General features: G+C 41.4%; 1 protein-coding gene and 1 pseudogene across 1 annotated transcript; one reads left to right on the top strand and one right to left on the bottom strand.

Annotated features, from left to right (window-relative positions):
- Positions 1-2,864: 2,864 nt before the first annotated feature.
- Positions 2,865-3,292, top strand: LOC143530471 (signal peptidase complex subunit 1 pseudogene; annotated as a pseudogene).
- Positions 3,293-4,380: 1,088 nt separating this feature from the next.
- Positions 4,381-26,434, bottom strand: LOC143530449 (small ribosomal subunit biogenesis GTPase RsgA 1, mitochondrial-like). Its single transcript, XM_077025986.1, has 6 exons — positions 26,146-26,434; positions 8,984-9,339; positions 6,798-7,019; positions 6,514-6,708; positions 5,537-5,628; positions 4,381-4,546 (listed from the first exon to the last, which is right to left on the bottom strand). Exons 1-6 carry the CDS (start codon positions 26,432-26,434, stop codon positions 4,381-4,383), a joined length of 1,320 nt encoding a protein of 439 aa, XP_076882101.1.

Here is a 26,434-nt window from a genome sequence, read left to right on the forward strand (position 1 = left end):
TTAAAATAATTTATTATAGATGAATGTTTTTTAAGATGATTTTGCTAGCTGAAGCTCAAGCAAATGCATTGTTTATTTAATTAGTTACCAGTTTTTGGCAAACACAATAATGATAAAAAGGTTTTGGGTTTGGTTTTCAAATCCTACTAATATAATAAACTAGTTGTATTCATATTTATCTGTTTAAAAAAAGCGTCGTAGGTTGTGTTTCGGTTGACGCCAGTCTGTTTAATTAATCAGGTCACTCACCAACACGCTTAGTTAAACATTTTACCAGCTAACACGTTTAACCTATTTTTTCACAACCCACAAACCTGATTAATAAATTCACAACCTGATTAGAATCCGTAAACCCGTGTAGATCAGATGATGTGCTTAACAGTTTATATTCCGGTAGCACAATATTAATTGGATGCCGATTATAATTGATAAAATTTACACGATTAAAAGCAAAGTTTATGTTTAATCAAAACGAGGAATACCAAAATATGCCTGACGCCTACATTTGTGGGAAGAAATTGAAAGAAGGTAAAGGTTAAAGAAGCTGATGTGACATGCGGGATAAGGTTAAGATGTTCGTTTTTGAGTTTATATGAAGTCTAGGGACTCATTTCACACATTTATTTACTTACTACAAGTGCATAAATACATAAAATTAGATTGCGGTTTTCGTTAAATAGTTTCAAATTTGCGATTTTCGTTTATGTGGTTTCATTTCACTTGTAATTAAACCCGAATTCACTAATCTCGTTAAGTCTAGTCGTTAAACCCATTAGCGTGTCCTTCACGTGAGGGACAGTTTTGTCCTTTTTTCTCCCTAAATAAGCCCCAGTCCTAATTCGCAAGCCCCTTGACATGAGGGATTGGAGGGTTTTTATGATCCTATCAAGAATCAAACTTATTAAACGTTCCGCTATTCTCTATTTCCTTGAAAAAGGCACTCAGCTACAGGAACTATTCAGGATATTTTAAAAAAGGCACAGGTTTTTAAGGAACATTCGGTTATTGGGGGAAAATCAATATACTTCTAATGTCGAATCGGGATCAACTAGGACAGAAATAAAGCATTGGGTCGAACTCTCCTTTGGTGTTAAGGTAATCGCGATGAATAGTCATCGACTTCGGAGAAAGGCTAGATTTTGGTAAAGAAAAGTACAAAACTGCCCCTCATGTGAAGGACACGCTGATGGGTTTAACGACCATTTTTAACGTGATTAGTGAATTCGGGTTTAATTACAATTTACAAGTGAAATGAAATCATATAAATGAAAAATCGCTAATTTAAAACTATTAAACTAAACCGCAAATTTAAACAAATCACTGTTATAAAACCGCATTTGACTCCATATATATATATATATATATATATATATATATACACCATAATAATATTCTTCCCCCAAATTCAGTTCTAACAGACGCCCTAAATTTTAGCCGTCGATAATAATCACAGTGAGTCTTCTCTCATCAGATCTCGTTTTTGTTTCAATTCAATCTTATTCGTATACGATTATCACTTGCTGTTCGTTATAGATCTAAGCTTATTATCATTTGCCGCTACTCGTTGTGCATAATTTAACCTAAAACCTAACAATTTACTGATTAATCACTTTTTCATTCGATTAATTGCTAATCGGATCATAATTCGCACTTGCTGTGCGTTGTAGATTAGGTTTTAATTAGTGTTTTGTGCGATTAGTCGCTAATCGGATCATAATTAGGTAAATCGATAGTCGAATAAGTTTACCGTTTTGATTTGGCGTTATATGTTGACCGAATGAGCTATTGTTTCGTTTATCGGTTCGTTGTGTTGTTTGTTGTTTCGGATTTAATTGCATATATACAGAATTGGAGAAATTGAAATTAGTGTTGAAGATTGATATCGAATTATATATGTTTTGATAACTTATAGCTCGGTGTCATTGAATTGGAATTGGTTAGGGGTTGTAGTGTTTCAGTTTATGGTCAACATGAGTTTATATTTATATATATATGTATATATAACTTGATTTATTATGTGTTTTGTACAATTAATCGCTAATCGGATTGTAATTATGGAAAATCGGTAGTCGGTTGTGTTTATTGTGTTTGATTCGACTATAAATGTTGACCAGTTGATCTTTTGCTTGATGTTTCTGATCTTGATAGCACACACAGAATTGGAGAAATTGAAATTAGTGTTTTAGATTGAAATTGAAATCGAAGTCGAACGCTATACGTTTTTGATAACTTGTAGCTTGGTGTTGTTGAATTGGTTTTTGTTAGGGGTTGTAGTGTTTCGGTTTGTTATGTTTTAATTTATGGTCAACATGAGTTTATATAACTTGATTAGAGTTAAGTGGCCATTAATTATTAGAAAACTGCAACAATTTTCATTCATATAATTTGGAAAAAAATCAATATTTGATTAGTTATGTATCCTCAAGATTAATCTCTAATCGGATTGTAATTAGGATACCGGTAGTTGATTGCGTTTACTGTTTTTTATTTGACTTTAATCATCGACCTTTTGCTTTGTTGTCGGTTTGTTGTCTTTGAGAGTCTGATCTTAATTGTGTATACAGATCTGGAGAAATTGAAATCAGTGCTGTAGATTGAAATCGAACAATATATGTTTCGATAGCAAGTTAAAGTTAAATGTTTTGCAGTTATAAGCTGTAGCTCTGGTGTTAAGTTGGAATTTATTAGGGTTTGTAGCGTTTCAATCTGATGTACTTTACTTTATGTCAAGTTGGTCAACATGAGGTTATATAACTTGATTAGATTTAAGTTACCTTTTGGCGTGCTCAACCCTTAAAAAGTTGTAAAGATAAAAGACATCATGTCGATCTGTTATCCAACCTGTCACTTAAAAAGTGCTAAACCGATGATACTAATTACGATTCTGCCCTTTGACTAACAGATGGATTGGCAAGGACAAAAGGTAGCAGAGCAGCTGATGCAAATAATGCTGGTAGTATTCGCAATTGCAGCATTCGTCACAGGCTATGTCGTCGGTTCGTTTGAGTTAATGATATACGTGTACGCTGGTGGAGTCGTGTTGACCATCTTGACCGCCATTCCCAACTGGCCGTTCTTCAACCGCCATCCACTCAAATGGTTGGACCCAAGTGAGGCCGAAAAGCATCCTAAACCACAGGTTACAGCTCCAGTTTCAAAGAAGAAAACCGGCAAGAAGTAGAAGTCGTTTGATTGGTTATATCAGAACTGATGTTTTTCGGTTTTTAAAAATGTTTAGCTGGATAAACTATTTATAACCAGGATTAGATTTTTATGATGGTGAGAAATCAAATGTCTTAATTAATCTTACTTGGTTTGTGAAGTTAATGATTCGGTTTGAAACCGATAAAAACAAATTGAACCAAGTTGAATCACAAATTGTTTTTGGTTTGGTTTTAAACTGAAACCGACTTGGTAACCGAGATAATCTTATTTTTCGCAAACCAGTTCGGTATGGTTCAACAAAAGTTAAAACTGGTTTTTGCGTAGACCGGTTCCAGTTCCTGCCCAAACTGGTTTTCAAGTGGAAAAAGAACAATTTGTTCAAAATTTCCTGCCCAAACTGGTTTTCGAGTGGAAAAAGAACGATTTGGTTCAAACTTGGTTAAGATTTTTGCTGGTTTCGTTTGATTTTAACTGGTTTCAACAAAGGGGTTTCTAACCAGATCACTAACCAGCGTTCCGTTCGGTTCGGTTCCTAGCCGTTTTTTGCCACACTGGTTTTGATTCCAAATTACCAACAGGTTAAGGTTCCTAAACCAGTTTTTTGCGCACACATGAGGAGCGTAACGACTTAAAAACATCTCGACAGTTTTGATGAGACTTCATAAACATATGGGTCAAAATTGGTCGATATAAGAATTGAAGAGGTAGGGGTTTTGACACGCCTACCTACAATACAAACACGAGAAAATTGCAAAAACACCTTGACGTCTTTAGCAGGCGCTTTGTCAAAATTAGTCGAATATAATAAGATCTAGAGAAGCCTGATGTGTAAATATATCAAAAGAGTATATAAATTATGAATGATTTGCTTTATTAAAATGCTGTTATCTAAAAATGATTAGAAAGAAGCATTTCTTTTAGTCATACAAAAAGCTTATTTGGTCTCATGCCTCTGAACCTAAACGTCTCGAATAATTTTGAAAACAAAAGTTTTATCTTTTTTACAATGAAACAAGTAGTTCAAGACAAAATAAACCCAAGAGGAGATTTGATATTTGACCATTTAAGATTCACGAAGCGGTCATTTTTTACCGCAGGAGATCTAGTTTCTACATTAGCCTTTACAATAGAAACAACAAAAGAGCATATCAGTCATTGAGTCAGCTTCTCACACAATCGGCCACTTACTATGTTGGTGAGCAAGTGGGGCATGTTTTACGGTTTCTCATTCTCCACTGCCCGAATGATTGGATCATCATCTTCATCTTCAAGTTCGTTCTCCAAGTCATGAAGTATAGATTGATTAGTCGTCTTACCAGATTGTCTCCTGTGTTTCAGTCGGGGCTCGGCTTGCTTGACTCCCATATCTCCCATTTTGAATCTGCATTAGTCAAACTGAGCAAGTCAAAGTGACAACTTTACTAAACTCATTTTTTTTCCTTTTAATTTGAGAGTAAAATATCGAGAACAAGCTGGCTCACAAGCCTATTATTTGTATAAATTTTTTATAACAAAAATAACTAAACAATATATCTTGTTTATATATAAAAATTATTACTATGAATGTATATAAATTAATTAATATACAATAATCAAGCCAAGTGAAAGCCGAGCTTGAGCTTGAGCATGAAAAACAACTCACGAGCAGAGCTCGGGCTTTAGAAATAGAGCACGAAACGAGCTAAGCTCGGCTAGACTTGTTTACACCGCTAGTTGTGTACAAGTAAGATTACAAACAATGTATTATATCAGTAAGAATAGTAAAAAAGATTGACGAGGTTTTATGCATTAAAGATACCCGTGACCTGTTTTGAGCATCTTAAAAAAACATAATCTGGTGATCTGATTCGACTAATCCATAACAAGATATCTTTATAGAATGAATATAGATGAAGCTAAATAAGAACCTCCTATTAGCTATAGAAATTTCACAATTGTAATTTTGAAAGATAAATACATCACCACCTTCAAGTTTGGTGAGCAAGTGGGGCATCATCATCTTCATCTTCAAGTTCGTTCTCCAAGTCATGAAGTATAGATTGATTAGTCGTCTTACGAGATTGTCTCCTGTGTTTCTTAGGCTCCAGTCGGGGCTCGGCTTGCTTGACTCCCATATCTCCCATTTTGAATCTGCATTAGTCAAACGGTCACGAGTCAAAATGAGCAAGTCAAAGTGACAACTTTACTAAACTCATTTTTTTTCTTTTTAATTTAAGAGTAAAATATCGAGAACAAGCTGGCTCACAAGCCTATTATTTGTATAAATTTTTTATTTAATATATTAAATTATAACAAAAATAACTAAACAATATATCTTGTTTATATCAAGCAACTGGAAATAGTATTGATATCTTTCCCAATCAGTTTTCACAAGGCAGGGCAGTGCAGTGCAGGTTCGCCAATATGCAAACAATTACTAAATGCGCATTTCAAAGGTTGACTTTCTGAAAGAATTTTGCGAACCTGGTAATAACAGAAGTTCAATGAGTCGATAATAAATACTAATCATTATAATTGTAAAAGCCAAAAATTTTATCCCAACAAGAAAAGGTGGCAAAGGGTCACACAGGTTGCGTAACAGGTCAAACGAGTTGGGGTGACCATTCTAAACACTTTGTCCATAAAATATTACATAGTTGACTTTCAGCAATATTTTACTTGTTTGACCCATCTGATGTGTTTTCTGCTAAGCTACTATTTTCATAGATGATGGGCAGGCCTGTAAACGAACCGCCGTTCGGTGCGAAGCCCGTTCATTTCCGTTTATTTAACTAACATACGGATAAGAACAAAACTTTTTGCTCATTTAGTTAGATGAACGAACATGAGAGTTTGTTCACTTATGTTCGTGAATGCTCGTTCGTTATAGTTTGTTTTAAGTTTGTTCGTATATGTATTCATTTAAATTGTTAGGCCCATTACACTTTAGTCTAGTCTTATTAAATTAAAATATCATCCACTACAATTAAGCGTAGTTCTTTTTAATGTATATTAATTAATATTCACGTTTACTTTTAATTAGTGTTTGCTGATGTACTCGTTCATCTATGTTCAGTTACATTTGTTTGTTTACATTCATGAACCGTTCAGTTACACTATTAACAAATGATCATGAACACCTTTTTTTAAGGAAAAAACACCAACAAGAAAACCCCGTTCGTTTAACTTTTTGTGTTTGATCATTTGTTCGGTTAAAGCTGAAAGAACGAACGAACAAGGACATGCCCCTGCCTTGTTCTCATTCGGTTTGTTTACAGGCCTTTTAATGGGTCAAAATAGCCACATTTACCAACAAGCTTGGTATGAGAACTCAAACCGAGAGTTCGCTAACAAGTTTACAAGACTGACCTCTGGGAAGCAAAGTGCAAGTGATTGTTTTGTAACTTTCGTCAGACTCGGTTGATTAAAACCAGGAGTGTCTGCAACATATCCTCCACCAGATAATGGAAGCAAAGACACATGGCGAGTAGTGTGTTTTCCTCTGCCACTTCTTGCTGACACTTCACCAACACGTTGATCTTCAAGCCACTTGCTTCCTGAAATCTGTTACATGTGAAATGAAGCAGAATTAATTACAAATTGAACATTTAAATCATCGAACTACAAACAGGGTTGAGATCTTAGTATCTTACAGAGTTGGGCCAATCATTCAACTCTGCAGGCCCAAAGCCAAAGCGGTTGCTTCTCAACGCGTTAATCAAACTAGACTTTCCAACACCACTTGGACCCACAATTACAGAGGTCTGATCTCTTAAGTTGAACTGCAGGGTATCAAGTCCAGTTTTGGTCTCGACACTGCAAATGACCGGTTCATAACCCCAGCTGCGAAGCTTGGATTTCCATGAAGTCACAGTCTGCAATAAGATGAATAGTCATGTTCAAAATAATATACACCTTGTTAGCGGGTAATGAGCCTAATTGTATATCTAGTGATTCTTGCTATCCGAGAAGTAATGCATACTTCTTATGAAACCAAAAATATTATGCAGGAACATACAGAAATGGCAGATTACTGCATTATCCTAAATAAATACAAAACTTGACCTAATTATATGTGATAATCAGATATTGTAGAGTTACTGATACTTGATATGCTACTACAATCGATGAAATCAAAAGTATTATGAAGAAACTAACAGAAATGGCAAATTATTGCAATATATTAAATGAATGCACAACTTGACCTAATTATATATATGATAATCAGATGGCAGATTATTGCATTATTTTAAATGAATACATAAATTGGCCTAATTATATATGATAATCAGATAGTGTCTAATGCTAGAAGCTAATAAACCAAGAAACATCCATGAAACAGGATAAAAGAAACTAACAGAAATGGCAGATTATTGCATTGTCTTAAATGAATACAGAAATTGTCCTAATTATATATGATAATAAGAGTGTCGAATACTTGAAGCTAATATACCTAGAAACATCCATGAAACAGGATATATTATGAAGGAACTAACAGAAATGGCAGATTATTGCATTGTTTTCAATGAATAGAGAACATGACCTAACTATACGTGATAATCAGATAGTGTCTAACTATAGAAGCTAATATACCTAATAGCATCCAGGAAGCATGATATATTATAACTTGATAAGTAACTAACAGAAAACGGCATGGTATTGCATTATTTTAAACAAATACAGAACTTGACCTTATTATTTATGTGATAATCAGATGCATCTAATACTAAAAGCTAATATAGCTGGAAACATAGATGAAACAGGATAGAAGGAACTAACAGAAATGGAATAATAATCGTGTTATCTTAAATGAAACAGAATTTGATCTAATCATATGTGATAATCAGACAGTGCCTAATTCGAAGCTAATATACCTAGAAACATCATGAAACATGAAATAGTATAGGTAACAAAAAAGAAATGGCAGATTATTGCATTATCTTTAATGACTACAAAATTTGACCCAACTCTAGAAGCTGATATGCCTAGAAACATTTATAAAACCAAAATTATTACAAAGGAACTAACACAAATGACAGTTTATTGCATTATTGTAAATGAATACAGAATTCGACCTAGTTATATGAGATAATCAGATAGTGTCTTAATTCTAAAAGCTAATATACCTAGACTCGTCCATGAAACAAGATATGTTATAACTAACAAACAAAAATGGCAGATGATTGCATCATCTTAAACTAATACAGAATTTGGCCTAATTATATGTGATAATCAGATAGTGTCTAATACTATAAGCTAATATAGCTGGAAGCATCCATGAAACTTGGCAGATTACTCTCGTTATCTTAAATATCTTATATGAATACAGAACTTGACCGAATTATATGTGATAAATCATATAGTTTCTAACTCTAGAAGCTAATATACCTAGAAACATCCATGAAACGAGATATATTATTAGTAAATAACAGGAACAGCAGATTACTCGCGTTATCTTAAAAGAATACAGAATTTAACCTAATTATATGTGACAATCAGATAGTCTAACTCTAGAAGCTAATGCACCTAGACTCATCAGTCATCACTCATCCATTAAACAAGATATGTTAACAAACAAAAATGGCAGATTATTGCATCATCTTAAATGAATACAGAACTTGACCTAACTATATGTAATACTCAGATAGTGTGTAATATGTAACAGAAATGGCTAATTATTGCATTATCTTAAATGAACACAGAATGTGACCTAAATACCTAATTATATATCATAATCCAATAGTGTCTACTGTCTAATTCTAGAAACATACATAAAACAGGATACATTACAAGTAACTAACATAACAACATATTATCAACGCATCAACATCATGCATACCTCTTCATCTACAAGCTCCGCCTTGTTCAACGCAAGCGTAACCGGCATCCTAGTCGACTCCGCCTCTACCAAAAACCTAGTGAGCGAAAACTCCTCCGGCTTCGGCTGATCCAACGAGAACAACACCAGCAGGTGATCCACATTCGCCACGGGCGGATCGAGTATCTCCGTCCGCCTCTCGAACACATTCTCTATCACTCCTCTTCGATCAATCCAATCGATCGAACCGACTAACACCGTATCACCTACCAACACTCTCCTCTTAATCTTCTTCAACAAATTCCTCACCACACATAACAACTCCACTCCACTACCTTCCTGTTTATCCGATTCATTTATGAAGAAGCGTGGATCGACTTACTAGAATACGATCAACGTTCCTCGGGTACGAGTGTGCTATATCACCGATGGTTTTCCGAGATACGGGTTCTTCCACCTACAAAACGAACAACACCGTGAGCTTACCCCTCAGAAAGGGACAGAGGGGTCCTCTTTGGGGTAACCCTCCGGTGTGAGAATAAGATATTGTAGGAGAGGATAATCAGAATGTAAGAATGAGTAAAGGATTTAGAATATATTTTCTTGCATGACCCCAACTGTGAAGGTGGTGTGGTATTTATAGTATTAGGGTTTCCAATGATTGGGCTCAGACCCAATTAGGGCCTTTTTGGCCTCCTCTTATTGCTTCGCGCCACGTGTACTTAGGACACCTGGTGCTTTTTCATTGATTATTCTCTGACCAAGGTATTTTACCTGACCCATGTGCCATCACGTGGTGGCATATGGGTTTTGCTGAGTTGTCCACCCTTCATTGGCAGCTGTCAACATCAACACATTCTTTATTCCTTAAAAGATACATTCTGGAAGGTTGTCTGATGAGTACAATCATAGTTGTCCTTATCCTGATTTGGATTAGACTATTGTCTCATTTGTTGTGTTGTCCTTTATGCGCCTATCCCGGGGATGCGCAAGGTCTTCTCTTTATTCTCACGCGCAGATGTTTCATGCGCAGATGTGATGCGTGAGCATATGTGATGCGTGAGCATATGTGATATACGTGAGCATATGTGATATGCGCCACGCGCATAGGTTTTGGCTTTGTGTCTTCATGACATCCTGATTCCAAGCCTCTTGTCTATATCTTGTGGGTTGACCCGCCCCGCTCGATGTTAAGGCGGGTGCATACCCCTTCAAGCCCCCCCAGTCTAATGTGTGTCTTGTCTCGCGCGAGCGAGGTAAGATAGATATTAGACTTAATAGTTTGCTCTTTTAATAGGGGGTTGTCTTTTCTTTTTCATTTCTCATATGTGCGTTGCGCGAAATTCTATCCCTTTGGTTAAAACGAATCGTCAATGCACGTGGTTGGTTGATGCTGACATGCATCAAAGATGGAGACGTTATGTGTCAGAACTTTCGCGTGCTCGAGGTGCTACAGTTGCCTTTCACGTCTCCTCATACAGTGTCAGGAACACGTGTCGCGCTTATGTTGGCCTACGCCTGCGCGTGGGGGCGCGTGAGCGTAGATCTGATTATTACTTGTTTCTCTTTCTCTCCCCTGGGCCTATAAAACCAAACCTTTTGAACGGTTTTTTCTTCATCTCAATTGTCATTTTCAGAGCTTTTGCTTCTTCAATTTACATTCCGATTAAGAGCCTTTATCTTTGCTTCCAGATTTCCGTGCTTAAGGTAACCATATTGTTCGATTCGCAATTGTATGTCTGATAACCCAGACACCACAATTTCCCCTAGTAAAAGCCGTGTAAAATCTGTGGTTATGTCTACTTTAAAGAAAACCGGCAAGGGTACTAGGGTTGCCGAGGCCTCGTCGGAGGAGGGAAGGAAGAACAAGACGGTGAAGAGATGGGATGAGATTCCCTGCAAGTTGAAACAACATGATCTTGATAGTCTCATTGCTTCTCAGGGTTTTCTCCCTGAGTATGGTTGTCTGCTCCCGGCAGCCGGGCAGACGGCGGCGGATCCTCCCGCCGGCTATATCTCTTTATACTCTCATTTTTTCACCCACTGTAATCTTCGTCTTCCAATGACGAGGTTTATAGGTGCGCTCCTCCAGTTTTACGGGATTCATATATCTCAGGTTCATCCCTGTGGATTAGTGCGCATGACTCATTTTGAGTTCATGTGCAAAGCTCAGCACGAGGAGCCTACCCCTCGGCGCTTTCAATATTTTTATAAGCCGAAAATCCAAGATTCTTGGTTCTCATTCACACCGCGCAGTCAGAAGGTTAAGTGCTGCACTGTTTCCTTCAAAAGCCTTCATGACTGGGCTGAAAAATTCTTTTATATCAAGGCTGGTGTGATTCCCATCCGCATGACTATGCGCGCAATTACTTCCGCGCCCGCGGATGATGACGTTCTTAAGAATCCATCTGGCGCGTGGGTTAAGAAGTTATCTGCTGAACCATCCCCCGCCAGAAAAATTTGCGAGGAAGCGTTGGTGGGGGTTGGCATGAGCAAGAGGTGGATTGGCAGCGAGACTGAGCCTGTCATCTATGTTGACGGCTCAGGTGAATTGTTTGTTCATTGTATTAATTTTGCGCGATTATAATTCGTTTTGCTGATATCACTTGTCTTGTTTTATGCAGAAAGCAGGGAATACATCCACGCCGCCTATGACGAGCATATGGAAGGTGGCTCTGTCGCGCTGAGCGCTGGGGAAGTTGCTTTCCCTGATCGCTTCGATGATATGTTCATCCATGTCGATTTAGAATTTTGTTTTGAAAGCGATGCGCCTGGTAAGCCTTTGTATTTGTGCTTAGGCCCTTAGAGTACCTAATTTGGTTTTAACATTTCTGTTGCGCGTATTGTAGATGCGCTCGCTAATTATGAGTTGGAGCTTGTGGAGGAGGAAGAAGCTGAAGCGCAAAAACTCAAGCGCAAGGCTAAAGGCAAAACTGGCGCAAGGGCCAGTAAAAAACAGAAAAAAGATGATGCCTCTGTTGCCCAGAATCTTCCTCCTACTCAGGCGAAGGGACTTGAGAAAACCGAGGGTTTTACTTCCCAGTTTTCCTCGTCTTCTTTGCCTCGAGGTGTGGGCAATCCTCCAGTCCACACGAGGTATGGTGCTGCCACCTCCTCTCTTCGCGCGGCGGAAATGGGAAGCGGCGCTGCGCCTGCTGTTTCGTCTTCTCCAACAGGTATACTTTGTTTATATTTTGTGGTCTTATGAGCGTGATTCCAATAGAGTTATTAATGAAGCTTTGTTCACTCAAATGTTTGTAGAGCCGGTAACGTTGGTGGCTCAACCTCAGGCGCAGCAAGGTGCCGAGGCTACGCCTAAGGTTGTTTTGAAGTCCCCTGTTTTACCCTCAAAAAGGGGGAAAATGGACTTCATGGCGATGCTTAATTCGCGGACTGCGGTGCGCCAAGGTATTTATTGCGCTTTGATTGTCTGATTTTTTCCTTTAGTTCAAGTCATGAATCATTTCTCCTTGTTGGTTTTTTCATAGGAATAATAGCTGGTACACAAGCTGCTGGTGGCACTGCTAGCGCTGGCGCCGTTAGTTCTGCTCCTGCTCCAACAAGTACTGAATCTCCCCTCATTGGGATCACTAAGGAGCAGGAGACTATTTTTCGCACTACTCTAACAGCGTCAAGATCTCCCTCACCTCCTCCTGCGCGCAGCCCTCTTCGTGAGACTATTTTTGATTCTTCCAAGTCGCAGGAGAAGAGACCTGTTATAGAGGATGATGAGGAGGTTAATTTTGAAGATTCTGATGGTGGCCGCGTAAGCCCTATAGCGCCACGAGATTTCGTGGCGCAGCCTTTTTCTCATGGGGCAGGCAGGAGCTCACCAGCTGGCGCTAACCTTTCTGCCGGTTCTCCGCAGGTATAAGTTTATTTTGCTCCGCTGCGCAGACTTCCAAATTGGTGTTTAGATAACTAAAACCTTTCTTTGCGTTGCTTTGTGTTTGTAGGGAGCCGATCACATATACCGCCCGAGCTGGAGTATCACTTAAGAGAGCTCATTCCAATCCTTGGGCGTATGTGAAGACTTTTGGGCTCACTCTGTTCCTCCAGCTGAAAGGAGGTTCCAAGAGGACCGCGCTCGCGTGGACTTGCTTAATGACCACCTTTTTGCTGGGTCTGCGTTCTTTGCTGCCTCCCAAGAGCTTCGCAGTGATTATATAAAGGTACGTGATGCCCTTGCGGAGGCCAAGCGAGAGGCTAAGATTTCTGCTTGGAATCTTTCTGATGTCCGAGAGAGGGCTGAGAAACTCCAAGCAGAACTTAGTGAGAACCGGGCAAGTGCCAACGCTGCTTTTGTGAAGCGAGGGCTTGAGCTGCAAGCTGCACGGGAGAAGCTGCAAGCGGCAGAGGCAGACACGGCCAAGTACGCGCGTCGAGCGCGTGACCTGGAGTTGGAAGCAGATGCGCGTGACCAAACTATTGCGCATGTTAATACTGACAAATCTTTATTGGAGAGTGAGGTTGCGCGCCTGAAGAAAGAGCTCGATGCTGCGCAAGCGGAAAAGAATGAAGCCTTGGCGGCAGCGGCGTCTGACAAAGAAGAGCTAAAACAAGCCAAGGAAACTGTTGAGTTGTTAAACTCTCAGATCCCTGCTCTTGAGACGTCTGTTTCTTCCCTCGCGCAGGACCGTCAATGGCTGATTTCACAGGGTGTGACTCGTTGCGCTTATGCGATGAAATACTCAGACGAGTTTCAGACCCTTGTGATGGATTGTAATGCGGCGTCGCGCTTGGTGGGTCAAGCTGAGGGGTTTAAGGATGGTTATGAATATGGCATGCTAAAGAATAATCCATCCGACTACCCTTATCAGCTCGACGCTGCCTGCGCTGACATGGCTGAGGTGGGGGAGAAGTACTTGAATACTCCAGTTCCCATCCTTGAGCAGGTATTTTAACCTTAATGAGTTTACTTGACTTATTTTCATAATCTTTTGTACTTATACTGTTCCTTGTGACTTGCAGATAGCCGCGCTTACTGACCAGCCCGATCTTGGCGCTTTAAAGAAATTACTTGATGAATGTGAAGGGACTGGTGGCAGTAATGATGGCGCGGGCAACGCTACCTCTGCCAGCGGCTCTGGCGTGGCCAAAGGACCTACTCCTGACGCTATCATGACAGAAGACGACTATATTCAAGACGAACAGCTTGATTATGGTAAGTTTGGAGATAAAGAGGAGCGGGTTGCGCCAGATGCTGAGGGAGGAAATAATGATGAGGAAGATGAAGAGGCTGATATTAACATAGAGACTTGAAAAGCCCTTCTTTTTTTTTTGTGTGTTTGTAGTTTTTACCTCATCATTTGTAAATTTGTAAACTTCTATGTTTCGGAATGAAATTTTGGTTTTCCCTTATTCGCATCTTGCGCATTCCCAATTCATCTCTTTATATTGCATGTGTGTGCTTGTTGAATATAAGGTATGCTTACACATTGAAACTTGAACAAAGTTGTAAGGAAATTATTTTTACTTAATCCTTAATAGTTGTCATATTTCAAGTTACTTTGCGATATTCTGAATATGCTGACACGTGCCTTGGCATTTCATTATTCCTCTTTTGCGCGACGTTATCGTGCATTTATTATAGGGAATTATGCATGAGTTTTTTAGCCTTTACGTGTCAGTATGTGTTACTCTGCCTATATCCATTATAATCCCATGCGCGGCCCCGACCTGAGACCTTAACAACTATGCTTTGGCATGTGCTTTGCCTTAGTTGTGCTTAGGTATTTTTATGGTCCAGCTGCGCAATACGTAGGATGGATGCTATGAGTAATTTGAGCTAAGGCTCATATTATTGGGCTAAGGCCCTGACGTTTTAGAGTTAAAACTCGTTAACGCGTCTGAGCTTGAAGCTCACGCTATGAGTAATTTGAGCTAAGGCTCATATTATTGGGCTAAGGCCCTGACGTTTTAGAGTTAAAACTCGTTAACGCGTCTGAGCGTGAAGCTTGCGCATGTATGTTTTACTTCGTTTTATTTTTAGTTTGATGTCAATACAATGTTGTCATATTGCTCAAAATTAATAAAGGGAAGTGTGAAACATGTATGCAAAAGGTAATAGAACGCATATTAAGAAAAAGTAGAGCGTATCATTATTCGTAACGGCTTAAAAAGCCTTAATTAAATCTTGACAACTGTTACATGAAACATTTTCTAAGTTGTGCTGCGTTCCATGTGCGCTGGATCTTCTTTCCATTTAAATCTTTTAAAGCGTATGCGCCTTTTCCCAATTCTTCCGAGACTTGATAAGGTCCCTCCCAGTTGGGAGACATCTTTCCCGGGGGTATTGCGCGACTAGCTTCATTGTTCCGAAGGACAAAATCATTCTTCTTGAAGTGGCATTCTTTCACGCGCTGATTGTAGTATTTTTCTAGCTTTTTCTTGTATTTGGCTTCACTGATGATAGCCGCCTCTCTGCGTCCCTCAAGTAAATTGAGATCCAACCTCCTTTCTTGCTCGTTATCCATCTTAGTCATCATGAGCACTCTATAGGATGGGCATCCAATCTCTGCTGGAATCATAGCCTTTGTTCCATAGGTTAGGCTGAACGGGGACTCGCCATTGCTGGTTTTGCTTAATGTCCTGTGCGCCCACAAAACATTAGGTAATTCCTCGACCCATGCATGGGACTCTCCCTCCAACCTTTTCTTCAGCCCATTCAGCAAGCTTTGGTTCGCGCGTTCCACTTGGTCATTCCCTTGAGGGTGGTATACTGAAGTGAAGACCTGATTGATGTGCAATTCCTTGAACCAACTGGATATCTTTCTGTCAGTGAATTGTTTGCCATTGTCGCTCACGATTTCCATGGGCAGGCTAAAACGGCATACGATGTGGCTCCAAATAAATTGCTTCATTGCCTCGGCTGTGATTTTTGCCAGTGGCTTGGCTTCAACCCATTTTGTGAAATAGTCTACTGCCACTACCAAAAACTTTACTCGCCCTGGCGCTTGTGGTAAGGGACCCACAATATCGATTGCCCACTTGTGGAAATGCCATGCAGAGGTCACCGGAATCAAGTTGTTCTTTGGCCGCATGGTATTTGGCGCATAGCTCTGACACGCTTTGCATTTTTGGATCTCTTTTAACGCGTCCAAGTACATGCCCGGCCAATAGTAACCTGCGTTCATTACCTTGGCGATCACCATGCGCGGGCCAGCATGTATTCCACAGATTCCTTCGTGTATCTCTCTGATCACATAGCTTGCTTCTTCAGCGCCTAGGCATTTCATGAGTGGTCCAAGATAAGAGCGTCGATATAACGTACCATCGAGCATTTCGTAGTTCTGCGACTTGTGTCTTATCTTCCTCGCCTGTGCGCGATCGTCTGGTAACTTTCCCTCCTTCAAGAATTCCATTATTGGAGTTATCCATGATGAAGGTGTTGTATGAGTTACAAGAACAGACTTCGCTCCCACTGACGGGTTGCTCATTACTTCCACCCTGACATCTTTGCCAAAATGATCGAAGCTGGTTGATGCCATCTTGCTTAGCGCGTCGACAGATTTATTTTCACTGCGCGGAATGTGTATGATTCTGAAAAAGTCAAATTGTTCGGTGAGTTTCTTTGCCTGCTCTAGATACAGAGGCATGGTGTTCTCCTTGGCATCATAAAGGCCATTGACTTGTGCTGCTACCAGGTATGAATCTACATGAGCCTCTAGCTTTTTAACTCCGAATTTGTGCGCGATGCACAAACCAGCCAGCAGGGCTTCATACTCAGCTTCGTTGTTGGTGCTCTTGAAATCCAACCTGATTGCGTAAGTATACTCATGATTTTCTGGATCCACCAGTTTGAGGCCTGCGCCGGACCCTTCGTTGTTTGAAGCTCCATCAGTGAATAATCTCCAAACGTTTTCTTCATTATTGGCTTGCGGAGGGTCTACTTCGCGCTGAGCCTCTTCGACTTTTCCTTCAGGGATTTCTGCAATGAAATCAGCTAAGACTTGTCCCTTGATTGCTGGACGAGGCTTATAAGTCTTCCCTCCTTAAAGAGGTTTCGTCCCCGAAACCTAACTTATTCCCTATAAAAGGAAAACTTCTTATATTTACACACTTTATTGAATCGTCTTTGCTTTCTGAGTTATCCTTCTTACTCCTGACTTGTAGTCATCGAATGGTGGTCATGTGTTTTAGCTATTTAAGGTAGCTCGTCCATGAGACCCTCGATGTACCAAGACTCATCTCATTCTTCCAAGGCTTCGATTAGTACTTTTAACACTATTGTTTAAAACAACCTTTCATCATAGCATAATAATCATTCATAACCAACCTCAACATATTACACGTCACTGATAAACATAAGTTTTAAACCTTAATACAAAACAAGTCCTTAAGCAAAAGTAACTTAATAAAACCATTGCATGAGCAATTATTTCTTCATCAAGTGTTCCTCTCTGCAGTTTCCCCAAGTCTTTATCCTTTCGCACCTCCCGCCCCTGATTCCTTGCAATCCCTAGCCATGTGGTCAGCTTTTCCGCATTTGAAGCACTTTGGACGATCAGGGCATTCTCGAGAATAATGCCCACTCTTTCCACACCGATAGCACCTGTCTGTCCCAGTCTTGCATTCTCCCCGGTGCACTCGCCCACACGTCTTACATGCATTCTTGTTCCCAACCTTGGCCTTCCTCTCATCAGTTGTTGTCACCATCTCGCCAGACCGCTTAGCAGAGGTAGCCCATTTCTTCTCCTTCTTTTCCTCCACCACCACATCGTCCTCAGCCAGGTCAGCGTAAACCACTTCTGCAAGTTCAACAGTAGAGTCAAAAGTAGCAGGTTTATTTGCCCTGACTAACATGCGACTTTTTGTGGCAATCCCCTCACATAACATTTGATTCTCTGGACCTCAGTGTCAACCATATCAGGCACCAACCTAGATAGTCGGTTGAATTCAGTAGTATACTCACGATGCGTCATCGTACCGGCCTTTAAATTCAGGAACTTCATCTCCGTCCTTTCAACCTCGGCATCTGCACAAAACTTCTTCATCACCAACTCTTTCAGATCGTCCCATCTCAACGCCTTGATCTCATCCCTAGTCTTTCTCTGCTCCACACTTTCCCACCAATACATAGCTTCTCCCTCAAATGACTGAGTAGCATAACCCACAGCTTGGTCGGGACGGCATTCGCTAATACGGATAATCTTGTCCATAGTGGTTATCCATTGGAGAGTAGCGATTGCGTCTCCCAACCCAGTCAGCTTTGGTGGGTCGCATCCTTTGAAGGACTTATAGTTGCACCCATCTTGGCCTCTTTTCCTGTCATCGACCTTCACAGACTTATCCTCACTCGAGGCCTCTCTTTCTCCTCCCCCATCCTTCCCACCATCACCACCTGCCCCTTCAGCAGTTCGTTCACGGTTTCCAGCAGATCTTTTGGGATTCAGGTTCTTCACAGCAGCAACTACAGCTTGAACAATGGCTGCTTGAACTGCAGGGCTAAGTTGAACCTCTTCGTTGTTGTTCTGGTATCCTCCAGCTGCGCTTCCTTCATCTTCGGTGTGGGAAGCTTCTTCTACCGAGGGTTGCCGGACAAGACGAGGCCTGCCACGACGTCCAGTGCGACCCCCAGTTCCAACAAATTCTCCAGCTCCAGCCATTAGTATTCTAAAAGGGAAAACACAAACATCATCACTCAAGGAACTATTTAGTACAAGGATAGCAAGGCTAACAGGTAATAACAGTAGCCAGCTGTGACTAGCTGATCACGTTGCTTTCCGTGTCCTATACACTTCCCTTTATGAGTCTATTTGTGCCGGTTCTACTTAAGCAGTTAGTCAAATCAAACAATCAATTATTCCTATCCCTGCCGTTCACGTATCTTTTCTTTCTCATTAACATATATCATTTAATCATACACTTTACCTTTACTGATCTTGCTTGAGCGACACATGGCATTCTTGAACTGGCATCTTCTTTCCTTTCTTACTTAAATCCCATTCTCTGTTCGAGTCTAAGCATGTAGGATGCTTAAATCTCTCGAACTTTGCTCTGATACCATCTTGTAAGGCCCCGTCACCGGTGGCCCTACTTTAGCATTGGATTTACTCATAAACGCAGTTCTAAATATCAGAGTTAATTAAAACATTCGCGGAATATAAAAGCTTTCATAAAACATTTCGTAACAAAACACGTCTTGTCTTAAAACATCATTTTGTCTTTCAAAATTAACGAACATTAACTTAAACGTCTTGAGTCTTCCGATGCCAGCCTCTTATTCAGTGCCACGTGTCTCCTCAAGCGAGCTGCCTCATCCTACTCACCTGCGTGCATACTAAAAGTCAGCTACGCTGAGTGAGTTCTAGATAATCGGACGCCACACAATACATACACATACATACATATCCGAAGATACATATCCATACTTAACCAATTACCCTTCTGTTCTACATACATACTTACTACCATACATATATACATATCTACAATCACTAACCTCAGTCTACCGAGAGTACGTTCATAGTCCGCCGTCTATACCTGTACTCACGATCGTGAACACGTAAAAGGTCCGCAGAACTTACCTATGTTCACCATTCATGGTACGTACAAGGTCCGCGATCCTTCCCTATACCATCATACATCCACAACACGTACAAGGTCCATGATCCTTCCCTATGTTGCAACCTAATTCATAGCACGTACGAGGTCCGCAGTCCTCCCCCATGCTAAAGCACGTATAAGGTCCACAGTCCTTTCCTGTGATGACGCCTATCTACATTACGTATAAGGTCCGCAGTCCTTATCTACGTTACGTATAAGGTCCGCCGTCCTTATCTACGTTGGCGTCTATCTCCTATAACACGTATAAGGCCTACCGTCTCTATCTACGTTTATATCTATCATCTACATCACGTATAAGGCTCGCAGTCCTTAACTACGCCATCACCAGCCGAGTCTATGTCCGACAGAAGCTAGAGGGATTTGCCATCCTAACTTACTATGTCGAACGTAGAACTCACATACCATTCGTGTACCTGTATACACATACTTCACATATACAATAATTACATTATAGCATAAAAACATTCTAGGCGTTCTTTACATCCTTCATTTAACAACCATACCCCTTGTCGTTACGTGCAATATCCGAAGATCGTTCACGCCCCGACAAGTATTCATTTGTAATATTCATACATCTTCGATATATAATATTCGTACCTTTATTTTTAACCTGACAGTACGCGCAATATCCGAAGATCGTTCGCGTACTGACAAACAATCATTCATATCCATCACATATATCACATATGGCATACACTTATCACTTAGGATAAATGTATTAACAACACGTCGAGTATGCACACAGCCCCGAAAACATAACAAGGAATGGGGCTAGAAACTTACCTGAACTCTGCTTCTTCCTCTGATAGTTGTAAATCCCTTCTTTAACTGAGCTCGGCTGACTGTATAAGTTACACGTATCAATACTCGCCTGATCTAATCTGGTGGCCTAGTATTAGCTTACTTTTACTTATCGTTTTAATCTATTCTCTAATCGAACTTGACTTTAGGCGAAGTTAAACCTTAGGCGAACTTAGCTTTAGGCGAAGTTAAACCTTAGGCGAACTTAGCTTTAGGCGAAGTTGTTATCAGGCGAACTTGGCTTTAGGCAAAGTTGTCATCAGGCGAACTTGGCTTTAGGCGAAGTTGTCATCAGGCGAACTTGGCTTTAGGCGAAGTTGTCATCAGGCGAACTTAGCTTGCAGGCGAAGTTCAACCTTAAGCGAACTTAGCTTGCAGGCGAAGTTGTCATCAGGCGAACTTGGCTTTAGGCGAAGTTGTCATCAGGCGAACTTAGCTTGCAGGCGAAGTTCATCAGGCAAACTTAGCTTGCAGGCGAAGTTGTCGTCTGCAGCTACTGTTCGTTCTTAAATCCCTTAATCACCTTCGTTTCTTAACCAAATATCTCGATTTAGGTACCCACGGGATCGTCTGACCAGCGCCTACAAACCCCAACCATCAAATCGACCTAACATCGATGTTTAAAGGGTGCGATTTAGGCATATAGGTTACGGGTTCTTTTTATCAATCGATTAACCCATCAAATCATAACCATTTTCAGTAAGATTAGCTTTGTTGGATTCGTTTTTACCATACAAACTCAGATCTATCATTTCTCAAATCAAACCGAACCTATACGAACGATTTCTAACTATAAATGTACCTTGAACGAGTCGAACTACGAACACGGTTAAGCCTTGATGTTGTTTTGGTCCGTCACAACGTTCCAGCACCAACAAGCTCGGGATTTCGCCTTCGGATCTTGGTTCGGGTTGTGTGTGTTTTGGTGGTGTATGGAATATGTGAGAATGAGGATTAAATGGTGATTAATGGTATTTATATTTAGGGATCATGGGCTTAAGCCCATGGACTCTCCTTCCTTCTTTCATAACCCAGGTCCATAACCCATATCCATTACCCAACACTAGCCCGACCCATACCAACTCCTACTCTATTTATTTATTTCCCGATAACCCGAGTAAACTTTCCCTCTATTATTAAGTAATATAATTAATATCATTTTGGAAATTTCGGGATGTTACATGATCGTGTGCTCCCCTAATTCCAGCGCCCATTTTGTCAGCCTTCCTGAGAGCGCGGGACGTCGCAAGACTTGCTGGATGTTGTAATCAGTCAGGACTTCAATAGGATGACCATTGAAATATCTGTGCAGCTTGCGCGACGCATGCGTTAGTGATAAAACTAACTTTTCTATGATGGTGTAGCGCGTCTCAGGATCTGTCAGCACCCGACTTACATAATAAATTGGTGTTTGGATTCCCTTGCGATCTACCAATAGTACTGCGCTAATGGCGCGCTCTCCTGCTGACAAGTACAACGTTAAAGTTTCACCAGGTAGTGGAGCTGTGAGCGCAGGCAGATTTATTAGACATTCTTTTATCTTACTGAAAGCTTGCTTGGCCTTAAGCGTCCACTTGAATTGGCTTTTCTTTAAGCAATTTCTCAATGTGTTAATGAATGGGGTAGATTTGCTTGCATGGTTTGCTAGGAACCTGTTAATTGATACCAATCTACCATTCAACTTTTGAACTTCCGTCATGGTGGATGGTGAGGCCATGCCGAGGATAGCCTCCACCTTCTCTGGGTTCACCTTGAAACCATCCTTGGTGACCATTACGCCGAGAAATTTCCCTTCTTCCACGCCGAATGTGCATTTGCTCGGGTTGAGCTTCATGTTTACTTCCTTTAGGCGCCGAAGGGTTTCTTCGATGTCTTTAAGCATTTGTTTTTCCTCCCTGCTTTTAATCACCAAATCATCCACGTAGAATTCTAAGTTTTTTCCAATCTGCTCGTTGAAAATTGCATCCATGAGTCTTTGGTAAGTGGCTCCTGCATTCTTCAAACCAAAGGGCATTTTTGTGTAACAGAAAACACCCTTGTCAGTTCTGAAAGCAGTCTTGTCTTCATCCTGTGGTGCCATTTGAATTTGGTGATAGCCCTTATAGGCATCCAGGAAACATTTGAGCTTAAATGGCGCCACAGAGTCCACCTTCGCGTCAATGTTTGGGAGGGGGTAACAATCTTTTGGACACGCTTTGTTGAGGTCCTTGAAATCAATGCACATTCTCCATGACCCATTGCTCTTCTTTACCATCACAGGATTGGCTACCCATGTTTGATATCGTATTGGGCGAATGATATTCGCGCGCAGTAGATCTTCTACTTGCTCATTCATGGCCTTTGTCTTCTCGTCTCCCATGACTCTTTTCTTTTGAGCAATTGGCTCCACGGACTTGAATGTGTTGAGAGAGTGCTGCGCCAGGTCTCGCGGAACCCCAGTCATATCAGAATGTTGCCACGCAAAGACTGACATATACGTTGTGAGCAATCTTTTCATTCTCACTCTTGTGTCATCTGATATCGTAGCTCCGATTGTGATTGTTTGTTCTGGGAATTTTGGGTTGAGAATCCATTCCTCTGGCGCGTTGTTTGCCACTGGAAGTTTCATTCTCCCTTCTCGAGGTATACTTGTTACTGCACATAAATGATCTCGATACACAAATGTTACTCCTGTTGGTGTTGGGAATCCCAACGCGCCATGCGCTGGTGACTGTATGGCATTGAATTGGGCAATTGTTCCTCTACCCAAGATCATACTATGGCATGAAGTGGTGGGCAAGACCAGGAAGTTGAGAATTTCAGCTCGCTTGTGCTTCTCATCCCCCATAGTTAGTTCGAATTGTATCTGACCTAGGGGGTGAATAATTTCGTTTGAGACACCCGAGATTGGTGCACTCACAACTTCGAGCCTTGCTTGGTCTTCTGGATCCAACTTCCTGAAACATTGCTCATACATGATGTCTGACTCACTACCGGTGTCCACCAGGACTCTTGACACCTCATAATGAGCGATGTGTGCAGTGATGACTAGAGGACTGCTGATAGACGGGCCTCCTCTGATTCTTGGAAAGATTACTTGTTGCTCGCGCCAATCCCCTTGGATTTGCGCGCTTCTCTTCCTCGATCTTTGCCCTTGCCTTCCTCCTTCAGCTACACAGATTCTTTTGAATTTTTTACTGGCTGAGGCTCCGTCTGGTTGTTCATTTTCTGGTCTTGGGTTTTTTACTAGGTGAGCCAACTTGCCTGATTTCACATCTTTTTCGATCGCATCCTTCAAATGGTGGCATGCATCGGTGTTGTGCCCTGTGGATTTGTGAAACTCACAATATTTGCCACTGTTTGGTGGTCCCTTATGGAGTAATGGCCTGGGGCTTTTAAACTGGACATTCTCTGTGCTTAACACTTGCGAAGGCGTTTTGGTGAGGGGAGTCCATATTCTTGGTAGAGGTCTGTTAGGCTCTCTGCCACCTTCCTTCTTGTCACCTTCTCCGCGATTAAGAATGTCTTTTTGGGGTTGGGGTGAACTTTGTTGCGCTTGATTTTCTGCAGGAGAATAATTGGTTTGTTGCAACCTGGACCATACAGAGTTTTGTTTGCCCCTTCTTGCATTGTTGCGTGGTGCTTCTGTTTGATGCCCTTTATCTCTTGCTCTGTCTTGGGCAATTTGTTTTTCATTTCGCGCGAAGACTCGCGATGCTTCCATAAGCTTAGCCCAAGTGGTTGGCATGCCTTCTCTGCTCACGAGAGCTCTGCGGAGTTGATCACTGCGCGCACCTTGTATAAAGGCCACGAGCAAGAGTTGTTCAGTGATGCCTCCAATTGCAAGAGATTCCTGATTGAAACGAGTTATGTAGTCTTCAATTGTTTCATCATTCCTGCGTACGCAGTGCATGATGTCATCGGGGTCGCGCGTGTGTCTGCGTTGCTGTACAAAGTGAGCCTGGAACTTTTCCAATAGCTCTTCGAACCCATCGATTTGTCCTGTCGGCAAGCTTTCGAACCAGACACGCGCTGCACCCGTGAGGCAGCGAGCAAACATGTGACACCATGTTGGCATCGTCCAGCTTTCAAAGTTTCCAGTGTTATAAAAACCTTGTAAGAAATCATCTGGATCTGTTGTGCTATCGTACTTTCCTAAACCACTTGGCATCTTGGTTTTGTGTTGAATGGGAGCCTGCGCAATGCGCTCAGAGAATTTTGAACGTTTTACCAAGATGGCTGGCCTATATGATGTGGTTACGTCCACTTGCCCTTTCGCTTGTGGGTTGTATGGTGTGTATAAATCCATATCAGCTTTGGCTCCAGGTGCTATGTGCATGTGTACGCGAAGCTGTGAACCTCCTGCATGAGTATCTCGCGTCTTCTTCATGCTGTGCACCTCTTCCTCATCACTAATATCAGCTTGTTCGGTGTGAACAGAATGACCGTCTTCCAGCGCGCGCGTCTTTTTTGTTGTTCCCTGAATGGTTTGTTTATCAAATGCGAGCCTTTGTGTTAAATCGGCTAACTTTTTGTGCTTTACCAACTAATTGTATTTGTCCATTAAACGCCGTTGTTCGTTTATGAGCCATTCTTTAGGGTCATTGGTTTCAACTTCCGGGCCTATTGGTCCTTTTTGTTTTGTACCAGTCAGATTTTGGAACGTGAGATCGTCTGGGGGAGTTTCAGTTTGACCATGAGGTGTTGTGTTGAAGGGATGGTTACTGGTGGTGCGCGCAGTGTCACGCGGCGCCCTCAGAACCTGATGTCCCTCAATAACATCCTCAAGCTCATTATCCTCCAGAACTTGATCGCTGTTTCGAACACCGGAAACCATGGTAAAGATTTTCAGAGAGAAAACTGATGAAAAAGTGGTTTTGTTGCCGTTGTAACAGGTGATGGCGCCAATGAAGAAGCGTGGATCGACTTACTTGAATACGATCAACGTTCCTCGGGTACGAGTGTGCTATATCACCGATGGTTTTCCGAGATACGAGTTCTTCCACCTACAAAACGAACAGCACCGTGAACTTACCCCTCAGAAAGGGACAGAGGGGTCCTCTTTGGGGTAACCCTCCGGTGTGAGAATAAGATATTGTAGGAGAGGATAATCAGAATGTAAGAATGAGTAAAGGATTTAGAATATATTTTCTTGCATGACCCCAACTGTGGAGGTGGTGTGGTATTTATAGTATTAGGGTTTCCAATGATTGGGCTCAGACCCAATTAGGGCCTTTTTGGCCTCCTCTTATTGCTTCGCGCCACGTGTACTTAGGACACCTGGTGCTTTTTCATTGATTATTCTCTGACCAAGGTATTTTACCTGACCCATGTGCCATCACGTGGTGGCACATGGGTTTTGCTGAGTTGTCCACCCTTCATTGGCAGCTGTCAACATCAGCACATTCTTTATTCCTTAAAAGATACCTTCTGGAAGGTTGTCTGATGAGTACAATCATGGTTGTCATTATCCTGATTTGGATTAGACTATTGTCTCATTTGTTGTGTTGTCCTTTATGCGCCTATCCCGGGGATGCGCAAGGTCTTCTCTTTATTCTCACGCGCAGATGTTTCATGAGCATATGTGATGCGTGAGCATATGTGATATGCGTGAGCATATGTGATGCGTGAGCATATGTGATATGCGCCACGCGCATAGGTTTTGGCTTTGTGTCTTCATGACATCCTGATTCCAAGCCTCTTGTCTATATCTTGTGGGTTGACCCGCCCCGCTCGATGTTAAGGCGGGTGCATACCCCTTCAATTTAAATTATTCGGTTTATTCGATTCGATAACAACGCGCATGAAATTAGCTTGAGCTGAGGCAACTTTACCTACGGCTTGATCGGAAGCCAAACGGAGCTTATCAGCGGCGTTAAGTGACGGCGTTAACGAGGAAAACTGTTTAACGGCGTCACATGCTTTGAGCAGGTGTTTACTCGGCGGTTGAGATTTACGCGTTAGGTTTTTGCGGTGTCTGGAAACGGTTAACGAGAGTGGACGGAAGGTGGAGGAGTAACGGCGGATGAACGGAGAGGTGGAGGAGTAACGGCGGATGGAAGAAGGTGAGGTGAACGGAGTGTGGTGGTGATGACGGAGGAGTGTGAAGGAGAGTGATGTCAT

This window comes from Bidens hawaiensis, unplaced genomic scaffold (assembly GCF_021521415.1).
Source record: "Bidens hawaiensis isolate Kalapana, Puna unplaced genomic scaffold, B.hawaiensis_p1.1 tig00008946_1, whole genome shotgun sequence".
NCBI classification, from domain to species: Eukaryota; Viridiplantae; Streptophyta; class Magnoliopsida; order Asterales; family Asteraceae; genus Bidens; species Bidens hawaiensis.

Excerpts from the sequence above, each read along its gene's own strand:
- LOC143530449 (XM_077025986.1), bottom strand. The coding sequence starts at position 26,434 with ATGACATCACTCTCCTTCACACTCCTCCGTCATCACCACCACACTCCG. Across the intron at positions 9,340-26,145 it reads GGCTTCCGATCAAGCCGTAG|TCGATCCACGCTTCTTCATA; the intron begins GTAAAGTTGCCT and ends TATTCTAGTAAG. Across the intron at positions 6,709-6,797 it reads TGAATGATTGGCCCAACTCT|ATTTCAGGAAGCAAGTGGCT; the intron begins GTAAGATACTAA and ends CACATGTAACAG.